Source organism: Oratosquilla oratoria, chromosome 11, assembly GCF_046742065.1.
Source record: "Oratosquilla oratoria isolate Oo_2021 chromosome 11, ASM4674206v1, whole genome shotgun sequence".
NCBI classification, from domain to species: Eukaryota; Metazoa; Arthropoda; class Malacostraca; order Stomatopoda; family Squillidae; genus Oratosquilla; species Oratosquilla oratoria.
Window position 1 is genome coordinate 65,909,541 of NC_134787.1, and position 17,841 is coordinate 65,927,381.

The following is a 17,841-nucleotide window of genomic DNA, read 5'->3' on the forward strand; positions in this document are numbered from 1 at the left end:
CAGTACCTTCCATACGCCCATGAGGTGTTTCAACTGCGGTGAAGAAGGACATCATCGATCTCATTGTCCAAAGAATCCCTGTGCATTCAAAGACAAAGAAGCCCAATCTCAATTCAAGGTAGGATTTTGCATGAGTAACAGGACCACCCCATGTTTCACTGTTGCAGGAACTATCAATGGCTCTTGGACTTCTACCATAGTCAGGGACACTGGGTGCAACTGTGTCCTGGTCTCCGAAGAAGCTGTCCTAGACACAGATGTGTCCCTGTGCCCAAAGGTATCTGTAGCAGAATTTTTGGGACGAGTTAACGAGTTTCCTGTTGTCCACTACTATATACGCTGTCCATACTATGAGGGATGGGTTGACGCAGTCAGAGCCCCTATGAAGTGTCCAAGTGTCTTGATCAGCAACGTTCCTAGGGCACGGGATCCTAGTAAACCTGACCCCTTTCCTTTCAAACCCCATGCTAGCTCTTTAGACACTACTACACATTCAACTCTTCCTACAGGCATGCAAACATCCATTGCCGCCGCTGCCCCTATCACGAAGACGGTCCCACCTCCTACATTAACTCAAGAGTCCACTTTCCAGATCAACGCTGTCGAGACTTGCAGGTCCAAGATGAAGAGAGTTCATCCTCTTCAGATGCCTGCCCTTCAACCCCTGTCCGTTACCCCTGAAGAGTTCTGTAGTCTACAGGAATCCTGTCCCACTCTGGCTGGATTGTGGGATAAAACAAAATCTGAGGAGATGGATCAGATGAAGAATGGTTCCTCCTTCCAGTATCTCAAGATAGATGGTTTGCTGTACCGAAAATGTGTATTATCTACGCATGTTGAAAAAGTGGGTAAACTCGCCCTTGTTGTCCCGAAAGAGTGCTGACCTATCATTTTGTCTGTTGGCCATGAAAATCCATTAGCAGGACACTTTTCTCAAATAAAAACTGCTATGAAGATAGCAGACAAGTTTTTCTGGCCTGGGATGGCAATAGATATTCGTGATTTCTGCCGCTCGTGTGACATCTGCCAACGAATGTCGAGTAAAGGGCAGAGTCAGACCTGTACCTCTACACCTTCTACCTATTATTACTGAACCTTTCTCCAGGGTAGCCATCGACTTGGTCGGTCCACTATCCCCACCTTCTGCAGAGGGACATCATTACATTCTCACCCTCATTGACTTCGCCACGGGCTTCCTAGAGGCAGTTCCATTGAAGGAGGTCGATTCCATCTCTGTAGCCGAAGCAGTTGGCATTCCCCGAGCAATATTGTCTGACCAGGGAACACAGTTTACTTCACAGCTAATGGCAGAATTGCATAAGCTCCTGGGTGTCAAGCCATCATTTACCATGCCTTTCCATCCGAGTGGGAACGGCCACGTCGAGAGACTCCACGATCCCTTAAAAGCTGCACTACGCAAAATGTGTACTGAAAAACCCTGAGATTGGCATCGGTATCTTGTCCCTACTTTGTTTGCCCTCAGAGAGATCCCCAGCGATCAGACCGGATTTTCTGCTTTTGAACTTCTGTATGGAAGAACTGTAAGAGGGCCCCTCTTGGTACTTCGGGACTTGTGGGAGGACCGCAGCATTAAGGATGACGACCGCTCCACCTTCAGCTACGTCATCGAACTCCAAGACAAACTGGCAGAATCGGCTAAGATTACTGCCCAAAACACCGACGTTAGTACTGCCCGATACAAAGCTTATTTCGACGTCAGGTCCCAAGATCGCAAATTTCAACCCGGTGATGAAGTACTAATTTTGTTACCCAGTGATAAAAGTAAACTTCTGGTCGCCTGGAAGGGCCCCTACGAAGTACTGGAAAAGAGAGGTAAGGTGGACTATGTCATTGATAGCCCCACAGGCCCCAAGTTGTACCACGCCAACTTGCGAAAAAAATATTATCGACGTCCTTCAGTTGCATTTGCCGAGCTTTTGGATGAACCCTCCACTATAGATGATAGCCCTTTACACAGAGATCTGCCTTAGTGAACCAGAAGATTCCCGACTACCCGTGACCCCTGATGGTCAAACCGACAAAACAGATTCGAGGCCAAACGTTAACCCTAAATTGGAGGGGTATCAACAGACTTCCTTGAAAGAATTGGTAAGTGAATACAAAGAAGTTTTCTCGGATAATCCACGTTGTACCTCGACTGTCGAACATGATATAATCCTTACCACTACCGATAGGATTCATATGAAGGTCTACCCTGTGCCTGTCCACCTTAAACCGCACTTTGAATCAGAGGTAGAGTGCCTGTTCCAACAAGGTATCATCCAGAGATCGTCGTCACCACATTGTTCACCAGTCGTAATGGTTCGAAAGTCTGACGGCTCGTATCGCATGGCGATAGACTACAGCCAGCTGAATGCTGTAACTGTCTTCCATGCCGAACCTGTATGTAACATTGAAGAGGATTTGTACAAGTTTTCCGGCTCGAAATACTTCTCTGAACTGGACTTGTGCAAGGCCTATTACCAAGTGCCTCTTTCTGAAAGAGCCAAACCCCTGACCGCTTTCCCAACTCATCTCGGCCTCATGGAATTCTGTCGCTTACCATTTGGTCTTGCCACTGCATGCGCAACGTACATCCGCCTAATGCGTATTGTCCTTGCCAGCTTACCTAATGTCTCTTTCTATTTTGATATCATATTTGTTTATTCTTCAGATTGGTCTCAACAATGTAAGGCACTTAGGGCTGTTTTGGATAGGATCAGGAGCCATCACCTCACTCTGAAGATTTCAAAGTGTTGTTTTGGATTCCCAGTCATCCAGTATCTTGGCTTCATATTGGGTGGGGATTGTCTACAGCTTCAACCAGACAAGGTGGAAGCTCTGTGTCGCGTACCACCCCCTTCCACCAAAAAGCTTCTATGCTCATTCTTGGGTATGGTAGGTTTCTACAAGATGTTTATCCCCCAGGCCGCTGACTACACTGGGCCTCTATCTAATCTGCTTAGGAAGACCGTCAGAGAACCTCTACCATGGATGGAAGAGCTCCAGTCCCTGTTTAATCACCTTAAGCTTGTATTATCTTCTAACCCTGTCCTCAGACTCCCTGACACTAGTCTAACGTTCGTCCTCCGTACGGACGCTTCTAATCATGGTCTCGGCGCCATCCTATTACAATACCATCTTGACTACCCCCACCCAGTTGCCTTCGCCAGCCGGAAACTTCTCAACCGAGAGAGCAGGTATTCCACTATTGAACGAGAATGTTTGGCGGTTGTGTTTGGGATCCAAAGGTTTGATTATTATCTCAGAGGGCGAGAATTTGTTCTCGAAGTCGATCACAAACCCCTCACCTACCTTCACACGTTCAAGGGTAAGAATGACAGACTGTTACGATGGGCTCTGAGTCTGCAAGCTTACAAGTTCAGGATCGTACATGTGGCTGGAGTTGACAATATTGGGGCTGACCTGCTTAGTCGAGCATAAACTTTTCTTCTAAATTTCAGGTGGCGTTTCCCCATTTAGTCTTCCAAAGGAAGACTCTTTAAGGGGGGAGTTGTGTAAGGGAAAATCACCACTTAATCTTCTAAACAACCAGCCCTCTTAAATTACGCACAATTCGAGTGCGCTTCGAAGTCTTACTCGAAACGAGCTGCCACATATGATGACCGAGGTTACGTGCGTCCCGGACAGACATGGTTTTATCAGAGAGAACTTGGTGACTGCACCTAGTCCACTACTCCCCCTCCCCTCTCTCCACTCTAAAACTGGCGTGATACATTGACTGGACGTCGTTTGTCTCCAACTTCGCCTTCCGCTCTGCCAGAGTCGTCATTGCTCAGCTCCAAAACCCTGATCTTCTACCGAAGCTTTCTACGAGTAATTTAAGTGTTTACTGTGGAGTCAATTCAAGTGAGCTACGACCGAACTGACCTAAGGTGAAACAGTTGGTGTTGTTTTTCCTTTTCCTGAAATTGATTTGATAGTGCATTGTGGAAGGACCAGAACTATAAACTTCCAGTGCAATCCTGTGTTTTCTTACTTGTCCTACGAGTCTATACACGAAACAAGAGTTCTGAAGCAGGCAGTGGTGGTCCGCACCTAGTTTCAGAACTAAAGGACCTAATTAGTCCTTTACATATATATATATATATATATATATATACACACACACACACACACGAGTCCCTCAAATAACGCGGATTCGAATAACACGGATTCAATCATACACGGATTTTATTTCAAAACCATCTCAAATGTAGAGAACCATTTTAAAATTCGCGCCGAGTCGGGCACGCATATGCACACACGCGGCAACATCGCAAACATTTGTGGTGAATGCTTTCTATTTTACCATATACAGTCGATCCTCATATAACACGGTCATTATATACACTGGGAACTGCTCAAACAAGGGTGTGGGGCGAGGGGATAGCCGTGAGTGGCTGCCTGCGGTTACGTGTCAACTTCCCGGTACTGATGCAAGAGGGAGGGAGGGGAGGAGAGGGGGAGTAGGGGGGAGTAGGGGGTGGTAGGGGGAGTAGGGGGTGGTAGGGGGGGTAGCCAACAAGCTTTAGCTTGTCGCTTCCACCACATGCCCCGTGCTATCGTGAAATTTTATGCCCTAACCTGTTGAAGTGTAATGTTTCTTTCGTTTGGAACACAACTAATAAGTCTGATAATGACTGCGCTTGTCGTGTCTTGATTTCTCTTATGAAGTTCTTGTTGTTACTGGCAGTGGTGGTTTGGGAGATCAAAAACAGACATATACACGCTTACACACGTGTAGACACGCACATGTAGACACGTGTTAGACAACCAGTGTATGTTGTGAATGCGAGTGCGTGTACACACAAATACGAACACAGACACACGCACGTACATGCTTACTTGTACATACGAACACAGACATATACACGTATGCACGCACACACATACGCCACACACACATACATATGCCACATACACACACACATACATACGCCACATACACACACATATACATATGCCACATACACACACACACACGTGTATATGCCACATACACACACATATGTATATATGCCACATACACATAGGCATATATGCCACATACACACACATGTATATACACACAAACAACATACGCCACAAACGCCGCATACATACACCACATACACGCGCGCACACACGCACACACGTACACATACATACGGTTCTCGGTATTTAATATGGAGTCAGCATACGCGGATTTGATCATACGCGGTAATTTCAGGAACCTAACCCCTGCGTTATTTGAGGGACTCCTGTACATACATATAATATATATATATATATATATATATATATATATATATATATATATACAGTATATATATATATATATATATATATATATATATATATATATATATATATATATATATATATATATAATATATATATATATATATATATATATATATATATATAAACATAGTGAAATTGTTTAATGTCTCTCCAAGGGAAGTAAATACCCTAATGGATTGGAGGACTGCATGTATAGTTCCACTACATAAATACAGGGTGAAGGAAGACAATCAATCATCAATCAAACTGTTGCCTCAGGTCCTCTTGCAGAACCACCCCAGTAGAACTCCTGCACTTAGAAAGCAAAACCCTCATCATGGGATATCATATAAAAATTATAGGTACATAGAACCCTCTACCCCACTCACTCATCTCATTATATCACACAACCATAACCAGCTGATTTACATCCATAAAAACACATTCACACTTATATAATTTACAAGTTTTTCAAGAAAGATCACCAAATTCAATACTCCACCAACCCTCTCCCCATCATGACATAAGCCTCAAAGAAAAATTACTCTGGAAAAGCAAGAACCACACTAGTATGCTTGCATTTAGGACACCATTCAGCTGTGAGACAGTTCCAACACAGAATAAGAAAAATAAAATAAAATGCGTACATGTTACTTTCAAAGGGAGGTGGCTAGGCATAGAGAAAGATACATTCTCATCCCTTTTATTCTCACCCCTTTTTTGTTTAAAACTATACAAAGATTGCACCTCATCACTTTTGCAGTACTAATACCACTTCATCCCCAGTGCAACCCTCTCATGGAACTGGTCACTGTGTTTGTCTTTATATTCTTCTCTAACACTCATCCACACAGTATCATCAATATATACACAAAAATATGTACAAACAGATCCAGATGTGACAAACCTGAAGGACTCCATTTTCTATATCCATATACAAATCCTGCACATGGAATGCAAAGAGATTATTTGTATAAGGCAGTACTACTGTTTCAGCAGCTTTATCAGGTGGACGGTGAACTCTAAGCACTAAACTTCCTGGACTGCCTGGTTTGCCACGAACCGCTGAAAATAATATATCTTCAATGCAACCTCTCCTGAATACCAAATTAAAACAAGTCAAAAGACTTCAAAGGCAAGCAACCAAGTTACATAAAGTTAGAATATAAAATATGACCTCCTCTACCACTTTCAGATGACAATAATATAAATCAAACATTAAAGAATGTCTAACGTTCTCTTACCAACTGATCCTCTGATTCCTTGACGGAAGCCATCCCATCGACCAACAACCAGTGCCCAATCACATCCTCTGGATTTAATCACCATTGCCCTTTCACCCTTGCTTGTGTCACACAGTGCAAGGGTTTCTTTCTGTGAAAGTTATAAGAAAAATCAATAAATGAATAAAATAAAACAATAATAATAATAACAATATATACTACCTCCCTTGTATGGGGGAAAAAAGCCTTTGGTATATGTATAGTATATGTATATATATAAGAACATAACATAAGAATGAAGGAGACTGCAAGAGACCATACGGCCTACACAAGGCAGCTCCATATCCATCACCACCTGTCATCCCCATCCATAAAGTTGTCTAATCATTTCTTAAAACAATTGATAGTTTCAGCACTCGCTACATGGTTACTAAGTCTATTCCATTCGTTGACCACCCTATTTGTAATACACACACACACACCCTATTAATAATACACACACACACCCTATTAGTAATACACACACACACACACATATACATCAATCGATCCATCTGTTAACCCAGGTCTCTCTTGCAGAAGACATATAATTCCCAAGTAATTGACAATGAGCATTGGATGGGCCCATGTGTCACTCATGGAAGAAATATTGTGTTGTTGTCTGGGGATTCTTGATGATTTGGTTTGTCACAAACTCCCCCTATCGGGAGGCTAGGACGGTGCCCCTTACAGTAGGCTTTGTAGCGTGGAATTTAATAAACAATACCCTTAGTTCAACTTGCCCCAAGGAAGATTCAAATTGTCATCATCTCGACTTTCGCTGCAAGTCATGACGCACTAACCTGCTCAGCTAGCAAGCATCCTGGGGATATTCTACATCTACAAACATTCAGACTCAAGATGATGGTAAATATGAATAAAATGAAAATTGCCTAATACTGACAAGATATAAGATAGAGTAATGAAGGAAAAATATATACAAAATCCTTTAACTTACAGAAAAAAAGGCAATTTCCCTAAGATTTTTTTAAGACGGTAATTGTGATGAGATATAATGAATAAGAACTGCACAGGCTGAAAAGAACCCAAACATTAAAATTTTTGCACCTCACTTTTGATACTTACATGACCTTCTGCACAAACATCAAAGATTTGATAGTGAAAACTATAATAAATAAATGAACAATAAAATCAGTCACTAGCAGAAGCTTTCGGCAGCAGCAGGAAACTCTAATCTTAATCTACAAATATTTCTTGAGAACCTGAGCATTACTTTCACTGCATGGTTCCCAACAATTAGGAAAATATAAACATCTTACTAGCTATGCAAAATTAAACATTGAGAATAATAATAGGATGCATCAAAACTACCCTAATAGAACAGTTGCTCACATAAACCAAAATTCTCTCCACAGAATGTCACAATTCTATGCAAGAACCCTCAACCCTACTCACCCATCTCATTATATCACAAGCACAACCAACTTGGGGGGGGGGGGGGCATCAGTGTATCACTCTAACATTGATAAAAAAAATCCACCTGTACTACATAACACGCTCATTCAAAAACACATTCACACCCACATCACAAAACAAGCACTCCAAAGACCACACCAAACATCTTTCTCCATCAAACTCCACATTAGCCCCTCCCAAGATAAGTAAGAACCACATTAGAATGACTGCATTCAAGCCATTATGCAGGTCTTAGCAAAATACCAATAGACTATGCCTGACCGCAGAGGTAAGCTGCACCTGATGTAACCATAACAAAGTTGACAATGAACACCTCATCTTGCACTGCCGCACTATAGCCTTACCCAGACAACACAATATTTTTTCCTTGCATGACTTATGGGCTGATCTGGCAAATGTTGCTGGCTACATGGGAATTCCACAGCAAGGCCTGATCACCAAAACTAGTTTATCTCTACCACTTTATGACATAGTGACCCTTTCCACCTAATCCACTTAAGAAATATACAAAGGAGACAAAAAATATTCCTTTTGGCCGAGTCTTTTCTTTATCCATTTACAACTCCATTCCATTCACACCTATCTTTTCACTTTTCCCTTCCTTGACAGATATTCCTCTTGCACCCAATAACTCCTTCAAAGTCCATTCAACTGATTCTTGGTCTACCCCACAAATTGCATCCATCCATTCCTGCTTCACTCTTACTGCTAGTCTTTCTTCACTTATTCTTTCTATATGCCTAAACCATCCCAACATTCTTTGATCAACTCTATCTGCAAACTCTATCTCCATCCTCATTTGCTCCCTTACATCCAAATTTCTCACTCTACCCATCCTCGTAAATTCCACCATACTTGCTAAAAACCTCGTTTCAAATACACTGTACCTTTCTACTTCCCTGAGGTTGTTTGCTGGCTAAGCATACTTCAACACCACATTTACATTCCTCCCAAATATCCCTACACACTCATTTAAATCAATCCAAAATGCTTCCCTCTCTACTTCTCTTTCTGTCACTACCGAGACCATACACACTCATGAAACCCAATATTTCTCATCCAAATTTCACCTTTGCCCACATCATTCTTGCAGATATCTTATCACTTTCACCTACTTCATCATTTACCAAAAGTGTCACTCCTTCCCTCCCTTGCCCCTTCACTATTCCTAGTAACTAACCCAACACACTCCCAAACTCCAACTCACACTTTCCTTTCAATTATGTGTCACTCAATGCTAACACATCCATCTTTCTTCTCACAGTCATACTACGAATCTCTTTCCATTTACTCTTATCCATACTACATCCATGCATACTGAATGACCCAATTACTTGGATTCTGATTGTTGTCCTCCCAGACCTTTTTATGCCTTGAGTTTTTCATAGGACAAAAGTACAAATTGGGGAATCCCTTGTCCCCTTACTCCATCCCATTAAGTCACCTTCTATGACATACATGGAAACACATTGAAAGCATTCTTCTCCCCCAACCTGTCATCCACTACAGTGTGATCTGGGAAGGGGATAGTTAAATCAATTATAAAGTGAGAAGCATATGTCAGGAGGCACATTTGACCCAGAGCTGTGATGGCTTTGCCCATGTGTGTTTAGACTCTTGTGGCAGGTAACTGTCCCTGCTGGTAATCACAGAGAAGTGCAACATTCGAACTCACAACTAAGAAGATCCAAGACCAGCTGCTCCATTGAAATGGTATATATATATATATATATATATATATATATATATATATATTTGGAAGTGGGTAGAAACGACTTCACCAACCATGTAGTTAATGAATGGAATAAACTTTCTGCTGAGGCAGTGCAATGTAGTTCAGTTCGAAGCTTTAAGAATCATTTAGATAAACACTTAAGCAATATGCTATAATGACTATAATTCATTTTATATTATTTGTTTACTTGTTTTGTTATCATTTGTCCATTTGTTTATTATTATTTGTTTGATTTTCATTTATTATTAGTTATACATCAATTTATTATCATTTACTTGTTACCTGTTTGTTTATTATTCAACTATATGCATTTATTTATGTATTTTATTTATCATTTACACTACTATAGTTTTTATTTATCATTATTATGATTTTTTTCACATCTGACCTAAATATGGACCAAAAGTCTCCTGTCGGCATGCTCCCCCTTTGTAATATATATATATATATATATATATATATATATATATATATATATATATATATATATATATATATATATATATATATATATATATATATAAAGTTCAAGGGAACAGCAGTATATGATAAGCATCTCACTACTTCCTTCTGAGTAAATAAATACCAGAGCCACATACTGACCTGGTAATCAATGACATGTGGTTCTGGTATTTAAGGGCAACCCGGAAATAGTCTCTAAATTACTGACTCCATGTCATAAAGTAAATAAAGTATGAAAACACCCAAAAATCCTTCTTACCCTGTTCATCATATATAAAATGAGAAAAATCAATTCACTGGACAGGTTATCAACCTCAGAGTGGAGGCCATTTCTAAAAATCAATAACAAAGTTATAAACATATTTTGCAATATACTTACCAAATTGCTCTTTTCACTGCACTTGATGTCTTGTGGTGAGGGTAGTGTGTTGGCATCTACAGTATGGGCTAGGGCTACCAGACTACGACCAGAAGAGGAATCTGCATAGATGTGTACAGCAGAGAACATGAAGTGGCTGGAGTGGAAGACTTCTACCTCCAGGACCTGTGGCTTTTGGGGCCATATTTCATTCACCAGTCTGGAGTGGAAATCTCTGTTATTTATACTCAAGTCAAAAATTTATGTGCCTATGAATATCAAACTATTTAAGAATTAGGTAGAATGCTCCTAAGCATTAAGCGATTTTCTACTTAAACGTTGGAAGGCAAGTAAAAATATTATTCCATGGAAAACAGCTTTTGATGTTCTGAAAACCCCATTTGATTATGATAAAAAACACTCATACACATTTATATCATAAGAAAGAAAGCAGAGATTTTTTCTATGGTAAAAAAAAAAGTCCATCATAATACATGAATCTGAATTCATGAGTAAAAAATCTTAATACATGAATCTGAACTCATAAGTAAAATTTCTTGAAAAACTTCTACTTTTGTAACCCCTGAAGACCCTTCATAATACAAAAAACAAACCTACTCAACTTTGCACAGGTCACACCTAGCATTAAAACAATTCCACCATAAAGTTGACCTAGGAACAGACACCCTTTAGCTCCATATACAAGTTACCATGCCAAAGAAACAAATCATTATCTCACAATGCCCAACACTCCACTAGTGGAGATTGCAACACAAACATTTCTTCTCTAAGTGACATATGGGGCAAATTGGTGGCCATGGCCAGGTACCATTGGATAGCAAGAATCCTGCAACAGAGATCCACAACTGCTGTATGACTGATAACCTAAGAAATATGTTATCTTCATTGTTAACTGATGAAGAATTTAAACAATGTTTGAAAGATGCAAGAGACAGACAGACAGACACAGAGAGCAAGAGAGAGAGAGAGAGAGAGAGAGAGAGGAGAGAGAGATGGGAGAGGAGAGAGAGATGGGAGAGGGGAGAAATAGAGGGGGAAGATGGGAGAACAAGTGGAGAGAGAGGGGAGTGATAGGGGAGTGATATGTGTGTGTGTGTGTATTTACCTAGTTGTATTTTACGGGAAGGGGAGCTATGCTCGTGGTGTCCCGTCTTCATATCTCATTTTATCTAAACTATTTTTAAATTCATGTATTGTTTTTGCACACATCACTTTCTCATCTAACTTGTTCCAACTGTCTATTACTCTGTGAGGAAAGCTGTTCTTTTTCAGATCTCTTCTATAGCTGTTTTTCTTGATTTTCTTTCAGTGTCCTCTTGTATTTCTATCATCCCATTTTATCAGATTCTCTCTATCAATAATTTCTATGCTTTTCATGATTCTGTAAATAACTATCAAATCTCCTCTCTCTCTTCTTTGCTCTAGTGTCTGTAGTTCAAGTTTTGCTAGTCTCTCTTCATATGATAGTTTTGAGAGTGTTGGTGCCAATTTTGTAATTGCTCTTTGTATTCTTTTAATTTTTTTTTATACATTTTTTTGTACTTGGTGACCACAACGTTGCTGCATATTCCAATCTTGGTCTTATCAGAGTGGTTAGAATTTTCTTCACCATTTCTTCATCCAGGTATGTAAATGCCACTTTGTTCTTATTAAATTATAAGTTTCTCCAAAAATCTTATTTATATGTTTCTCTGGTGACATATTATTCATAACAATGACTCCCAGGTCCTTCTCATTTTCTACTTTTTTTTATTCCTTCTTCTCCCAATTTATATGATCCTGTTATTCTGTTTTTGCTTTTTCCAAATTCCATTATACTACATTTTTTAGTGTTGAACTCCATCTCCCACTTCCTACTCCATTCCCATACTTTATTTAGATCACTCTGTAGTGACTCACAATCTTCTTTCATGTTCACTTTTTTTTAGTTTTGCATCATCTGCAAAGAAGCTCATATAACTTTCAATTTCTTCAATTATATCATTAATATATATAGCAAACATTATGGGGGCCAGAACTGTTCCTTGTGGAACACCGCTTATTACTTCATCCCATTTTGAGTGTTTGTCTCTTATCACTACTCTCATTTTTCTTTCTTGCAAAAAGTCTTCCATCCATTTAAGCAGTTTGCCCTGTATTCCTCCCTCAGTTTCTAATTTCTTAAGTAACTTCTTATGTGGTACTTTGTCAAAAGCTTTTTTTAGGTCTAGAAATGCACAATCAGCCCATCCATCTCTTTCTTGTATTATATCTATTAGCCTTGAATAGAAACATATTAAATTGTTGACGCATGATCGTCCTTGTCTGAATCCAAATTACCTTGGATTTAGCATGCTGTTTTTTTTTTCTAAATATTTTACCCATCTACTTTTGATAATTCTTTCACAAAGTTTTGCTATTGTACTTGTTAGAGAGACTGGTCTATAGTTTGTAGGTTCTTCTTTATTTCCCCCTTTATATATAGGTACTATATTTGCTTTTTTCCAATCTTCTGGAATTTTTCCTTCTTTCAAGGAATTGTTTATTATGCTATGTATTTTGTCTGTCATTCTTTGTTACTTCTATTTCTTTCATAGGGGGGACTTTCTCTTTCCATTCGATCTCTTCCGGTTATATGTTCTCCCTTGTAAACACTGATTTAAAATGCTTGTTCATAATTTCCGCCATTTCTATTTCCTCTGTGTATTCAACTCCTCCTTGTCTTAATTTCTCCAAATCTTGTTTGTTTTTCAGTGTTGTTTACAAATCTGTAAAATAGTTTTGGTTGATCTTTACATTTTTCTATGACATCTTTTTCATATTTTCTCTTTTCCTCTCTGCATGCTTGTACATATTCATTTCTATAACAAGTATAGATTTTCCATTTTTCAGGTATTTTGTCTTTCTTCCATTTGATCCAAGCTTTGTCTCTTTTGTCTTTTAACTCCTTACAACTTTTGTTGTACCAGCACTTTACATATTCTTTTTCTTGTTTTTGTCTTGGGACATACTTTTCCACTCCTTTTTTATAAATTTTTGTCAATACATTCCATTTCTCTTCTACTGTTGTATTTTCTTTGTGTATTCTTTCCCAGTTTTCATTTTGAAAGAATTCTCTTATTTTATCAAAATTTGTTTTTTCATACATCAATCTTCCTTTTCTATATTGTTCATTTCTTTTCATGTATTTTTTCTCATTTAGTTCTAGTTCTATCAATATGTGGTCACTTTTACTTATTGGTGCCTGGTATTCTATCTTTTCCACTATTTCAGGTTCTGATGTGATTATTAGGTCTAGTCTCGATGGTTCTTCTTCATTTCTATACCTAGTGTTCTCTTGAATCCATTGTGTCATTGTGTGGTCAATAATCATCTCAAGTAGAACATTTCCCCATGAGTCTTAATTATGTCAGTAAGAGAGAGAGAGAGAGAGAGAGAGAGAGAGAGAGGGGAAGAGAGGAAGAGAGAGAAAGAAAGAAATGGAAGAGAGAGAGAGAGAGAGAGAGAGAGAGAGAGAGAGAGAGAGAGAGAGAGAGAGAGAGAGAGAGGGAAGAAAGGAAGGAAGGAGAGAGAGAGAGAGAGAAGAGAACAGAGAGAGAGGAGAGTGAGGGGGAGAGGGGAGAGAGAGAATGAAGAGAGGAGAGAAAGAGAGAGAGAGCGAGAGGGGAGAGAGAGAGAGAGAATTGAGAGAGAGAGAGAGAGAGAGAGAGAGAGAGAGGGAAGAGAGTGAATTAAGAGAGAGAAAGAGAGAGAGAGAGAGAGAGAGAGAGAGAGAAAGAGAGAGTGGAGAGAGATAGAGAGAGAGAGAGAGAGGGAAGAGGGGAGAGTGAGAGGAGAGAGAGGGGAGTGATATGGGAGAGAGGAGAGTGATATGGGAGAGAGAGGGGAGTGAAATGGGAGAGAGAGGGGAGTGAAATGGGAGAGAGAGGGGAGTGAAATGGGAGAGGGAGAGGGGGAGTGATATGAGAGAGAGAGGGGAGTGATATGAGAGAGAGAGGGGAGTGATATGGGAGAGAGGGGGAGTGATATGGGAGAGAGGGGGAGTGATATGGGAGAGAGGGGGGAGTGATATGGGAAAGAGAGGGGAGTGATATGTGAGAGAGGGGAGTGATATGGGAGAGAGAGGGGAGTGATATGGGAGATAGAGAGGGGAAAGAGGGGGTGAGAGAGGAGAGGAGAGAGAGAGAGAGAGAGAGAGAGAGAGAGAGAGAGAGAGGAGGGAGAGAGGGAAAGTATGCAACAGGAGAAATTTGAAGGTAAATGTGGGTAAAAGTAAGGTGATGAGATGTACAAGGGGGAGAATAGCAGCAAGTTGGAAGTATGGAAGGAAAGCAGCTGGAGGAAGTGAATGGCTTTAGGTATTTGGGGTAGCATGTAGACTGAGAGAAGCAAGTAAATGCCTTGGAGGATTAAAAAGTGTTATGAAATATAGGCATTTAGGAATGGATGCAAAGAGGAGACTATATGAAAAGGGTGATTGTCCCTATGGCACTGTATGGAGCAGAAACATGGAATTTATGAGAAGCAGACAGGAAAAGTTTAAATGTGCTTGAGATGAACTGTCTGAGAAGTATGGTTGGGGTTACAAAGTGAGAAGCAAGGTGAGGAGGAGGAGAGCTGGGGTGGAAAAGGAGATGGCATATAAGGCTGATGAAAGAGTACTAGGATGGTTTGGACATAAGGAAAGAATGAGTGAAGAAAGATTAGTAAAAGAAATGTGAAAGGCAGAGGTGGAGGGAGTGAATTTGAGGGGACGACCGAGGATGAGAGGGATAGATGGGGTGAAAAGGGAGTTGAGCAAGAGGGGAATGTCTGCTACGCAGGGAGAAGGCAGGAGATTGGGGTGAGTGGAGAATGGCTGTGTGTAGATGACAGTGACGCATGGAAGGGATGGGGTGGGGGATTGGGGGGAGATTATGGAGTGGTTAAGTGTGAATGATATTTTGATGCAGCCTGAAGGGATTTCTGCCTGTCGTCTCTTTTTATGTGCAAGGGGACAGATAGGCAGGGTTATTTATTAAGTGAAGCAGCCTTGCTGTGAATGTGTTGTGTTCTGCTACATTGCTCCTGGCCCAGGGCAATGGGTGGAATGTATGGATGACCAGTCATACATGAGGAGCAAAGATGAGAAGGGGGAAAGGGTGGTGAATGGGAATGGAATGGGTGGGAGTGAGTATATGCCTTTTGACTTGGCTACCTCCCTGGTAAGGGGGAAAAAACCCTTGGTATATAGATATACAGGGATACATTTGGTTAGTATTCTTGCTAACTGAGTTGTCTATCTTTGCTTATAATAAAATATGCCTAAAAGTGAAAAAATTGATATAATAGGAAGGACCAACAACAGGTGGAAGTATTGTGGTACTCCCCAAGGCAGTCGTAGACCATACAACACATAATGGAAGACTGCATTATACACAATCATGCACGCAAACAACACAACATACACTCTATAAAGGATTTGTGGGAAAACCCAGTTTCAGCTGTGGCATTCCTTGGGGAGACGGGACTGCTCGGACAGACAGTCTAGGGAACAACGACAACAACAACAGGTGGAAGTGATGTTCCTAAAGACAGACATCAGAGAATATCATCTCTCTGTCACCTATCTTAAGAACTTGTCAGCCCTCTTATCTCTATCTGGAGGAGTAGCCAAACTCAAAGCAACAATCATTATCAATGTAACAGAAGACCCACTGCAGTAAATTCATATATTACTCTATCTTTTGACATTTAAGATTATGTGGACACTACATATCTGAACCTAAAACCCATATATATATATATATATATATATATATATATATATATATATATATATATATATATATATATATATATATATATATATATATATATATATATATACACACTCATATATATATTAATCTATTTTATTTTATTATTACTTTTTTTAACATATGGCAGCCTAAATACTCAGATTATCAAACAGTGAAGTAAAAAAAATCAAGGTCAAGGCAAAGAAACTGACTCTCAAACAAGCAAGATACACTCATATTTGGAACGTCTGACAATTCAAAAGCTGACATAGACTTAGGAAAAGCAAGGCATGTGCCCCCTCCATTCAAGGCCAGTGCCCCCCCCAGGATCCCTCAAACACGAAAAAAATAATAGATAAATAAATAAATAGATAAAATAAATAATAATAATAATGATAAATAATAATACAGTACATACATACATACATATACCAAAGGCTTTCCCCTTTGTAAAGGAGGTAGCCAAAAAATGAAGGCATAAAATCCACTCCCACCCATTCTATCCCCACATACTCCACTCCCATTCACCCCCCCACCCTCCCTCCCATCTCAGCTCCTCCTGGATGACAGGTCATCCCTACATCTTGTCCAATGACCTGGGTCAGAAGCAGTTTTGCAAGACACAGCACATCCACATAAATAACCAAATAAAATAAATATATGTCATATCACCTGTGTCACACTCAGTCAGCCAAGTTCTCTGTGTGAAGTCAATGCACTAGTCTGAATACTAACCAAATTTGTAAATCACGTGTTCTAGGTACTGTAGGACCAACAGGTTTTAAATTTTCATTTATATCCCAAGAGCTTTTTCATTTGTAAATCACGTGTTCTAGGTACTGTAGGACCAACAGGTTTTAAATTTTCATTTATATCCCAAGAGCTTTTTCCACCTTATAAAGGAGTTAGTAACAGTCAAAGGCACATACCTATTCCCACCCATTCCACTCCCATCCACCACCCTTTCTCCCCTCTCATCTTAGCTCCTCATAGATTACGAGTCAGCCCTGTCTCCTGCCCACTGCCCTGGATCAGAATAAATGTAGCAAGACATGGCACATCCACAGCAAGGCCACTTAATTAACTTGCAATCTCCCTCTCCATCCCCTCATGCAGAAAAATGACTATATGCACATGAAAATATTGATCAATTATTTATATATATATATATATATATTTCTAGGGCACAGGTTCTCACAGAGACAATTTTGATTAAAATCAACTGCGCTAATAGATTTAACTATTTTCAGTTGTATCTTCTTAAGTTTAAGGAAGGACTTCCTATCAACTTCATTCAGCTTATGAACGAAATCATCCATGGTGAATGTGAAAAGAAAGGTGCTGGTGAATGCCGATGGTTTCTATTTGATGTGTAACAGCATGTAAAAAACTGTTGACAACGACACCTAAAACAACACTGCCCCTAAGACCCCTTTCGAGGCCTCTACCAACGTAATCTATGAATTCACGTGTCAGGAGAGTCGCTGTGACGGCTCCAACACCTACATTGGTAGAACCTCTACTACCTTAAGAAGACGCCTC

At 40.0% G+C, this 17,841-nt stretch overlaps 1 protein-coding gene across 2 annotated transcripts in view; it reads right to left on the reverse strand.

The window, feature by feature from the left end:
* Positions 1–17,841, reverse strand: part of LOC143029905 (uncharacterized) — a 114,106-nt gene that overhangs the window by 8,582 nt on the left and 87,683 nt on the right. For both annotated transcript variants that reach the window (XM_076193102.1, XM_076193101.1), the window contains 3 exons: positions 10,541–10,739; positions 6,510–6,639; positions 6,173–6,330 (listed from right to left, as the gene is read on the reverse strand). In XM_076193102.1, the coding sequence (XP_076049217.1) occupies positions 6,173–6,330; positions 6,510–6,639; positions 10,541–10,739 (487 nt within the window). The remainder of the gene's footprint in view (positions 1–6,172; positions 6,331–6,509; positions 6,640–10,540; positions 10,740–17,841) is intronic.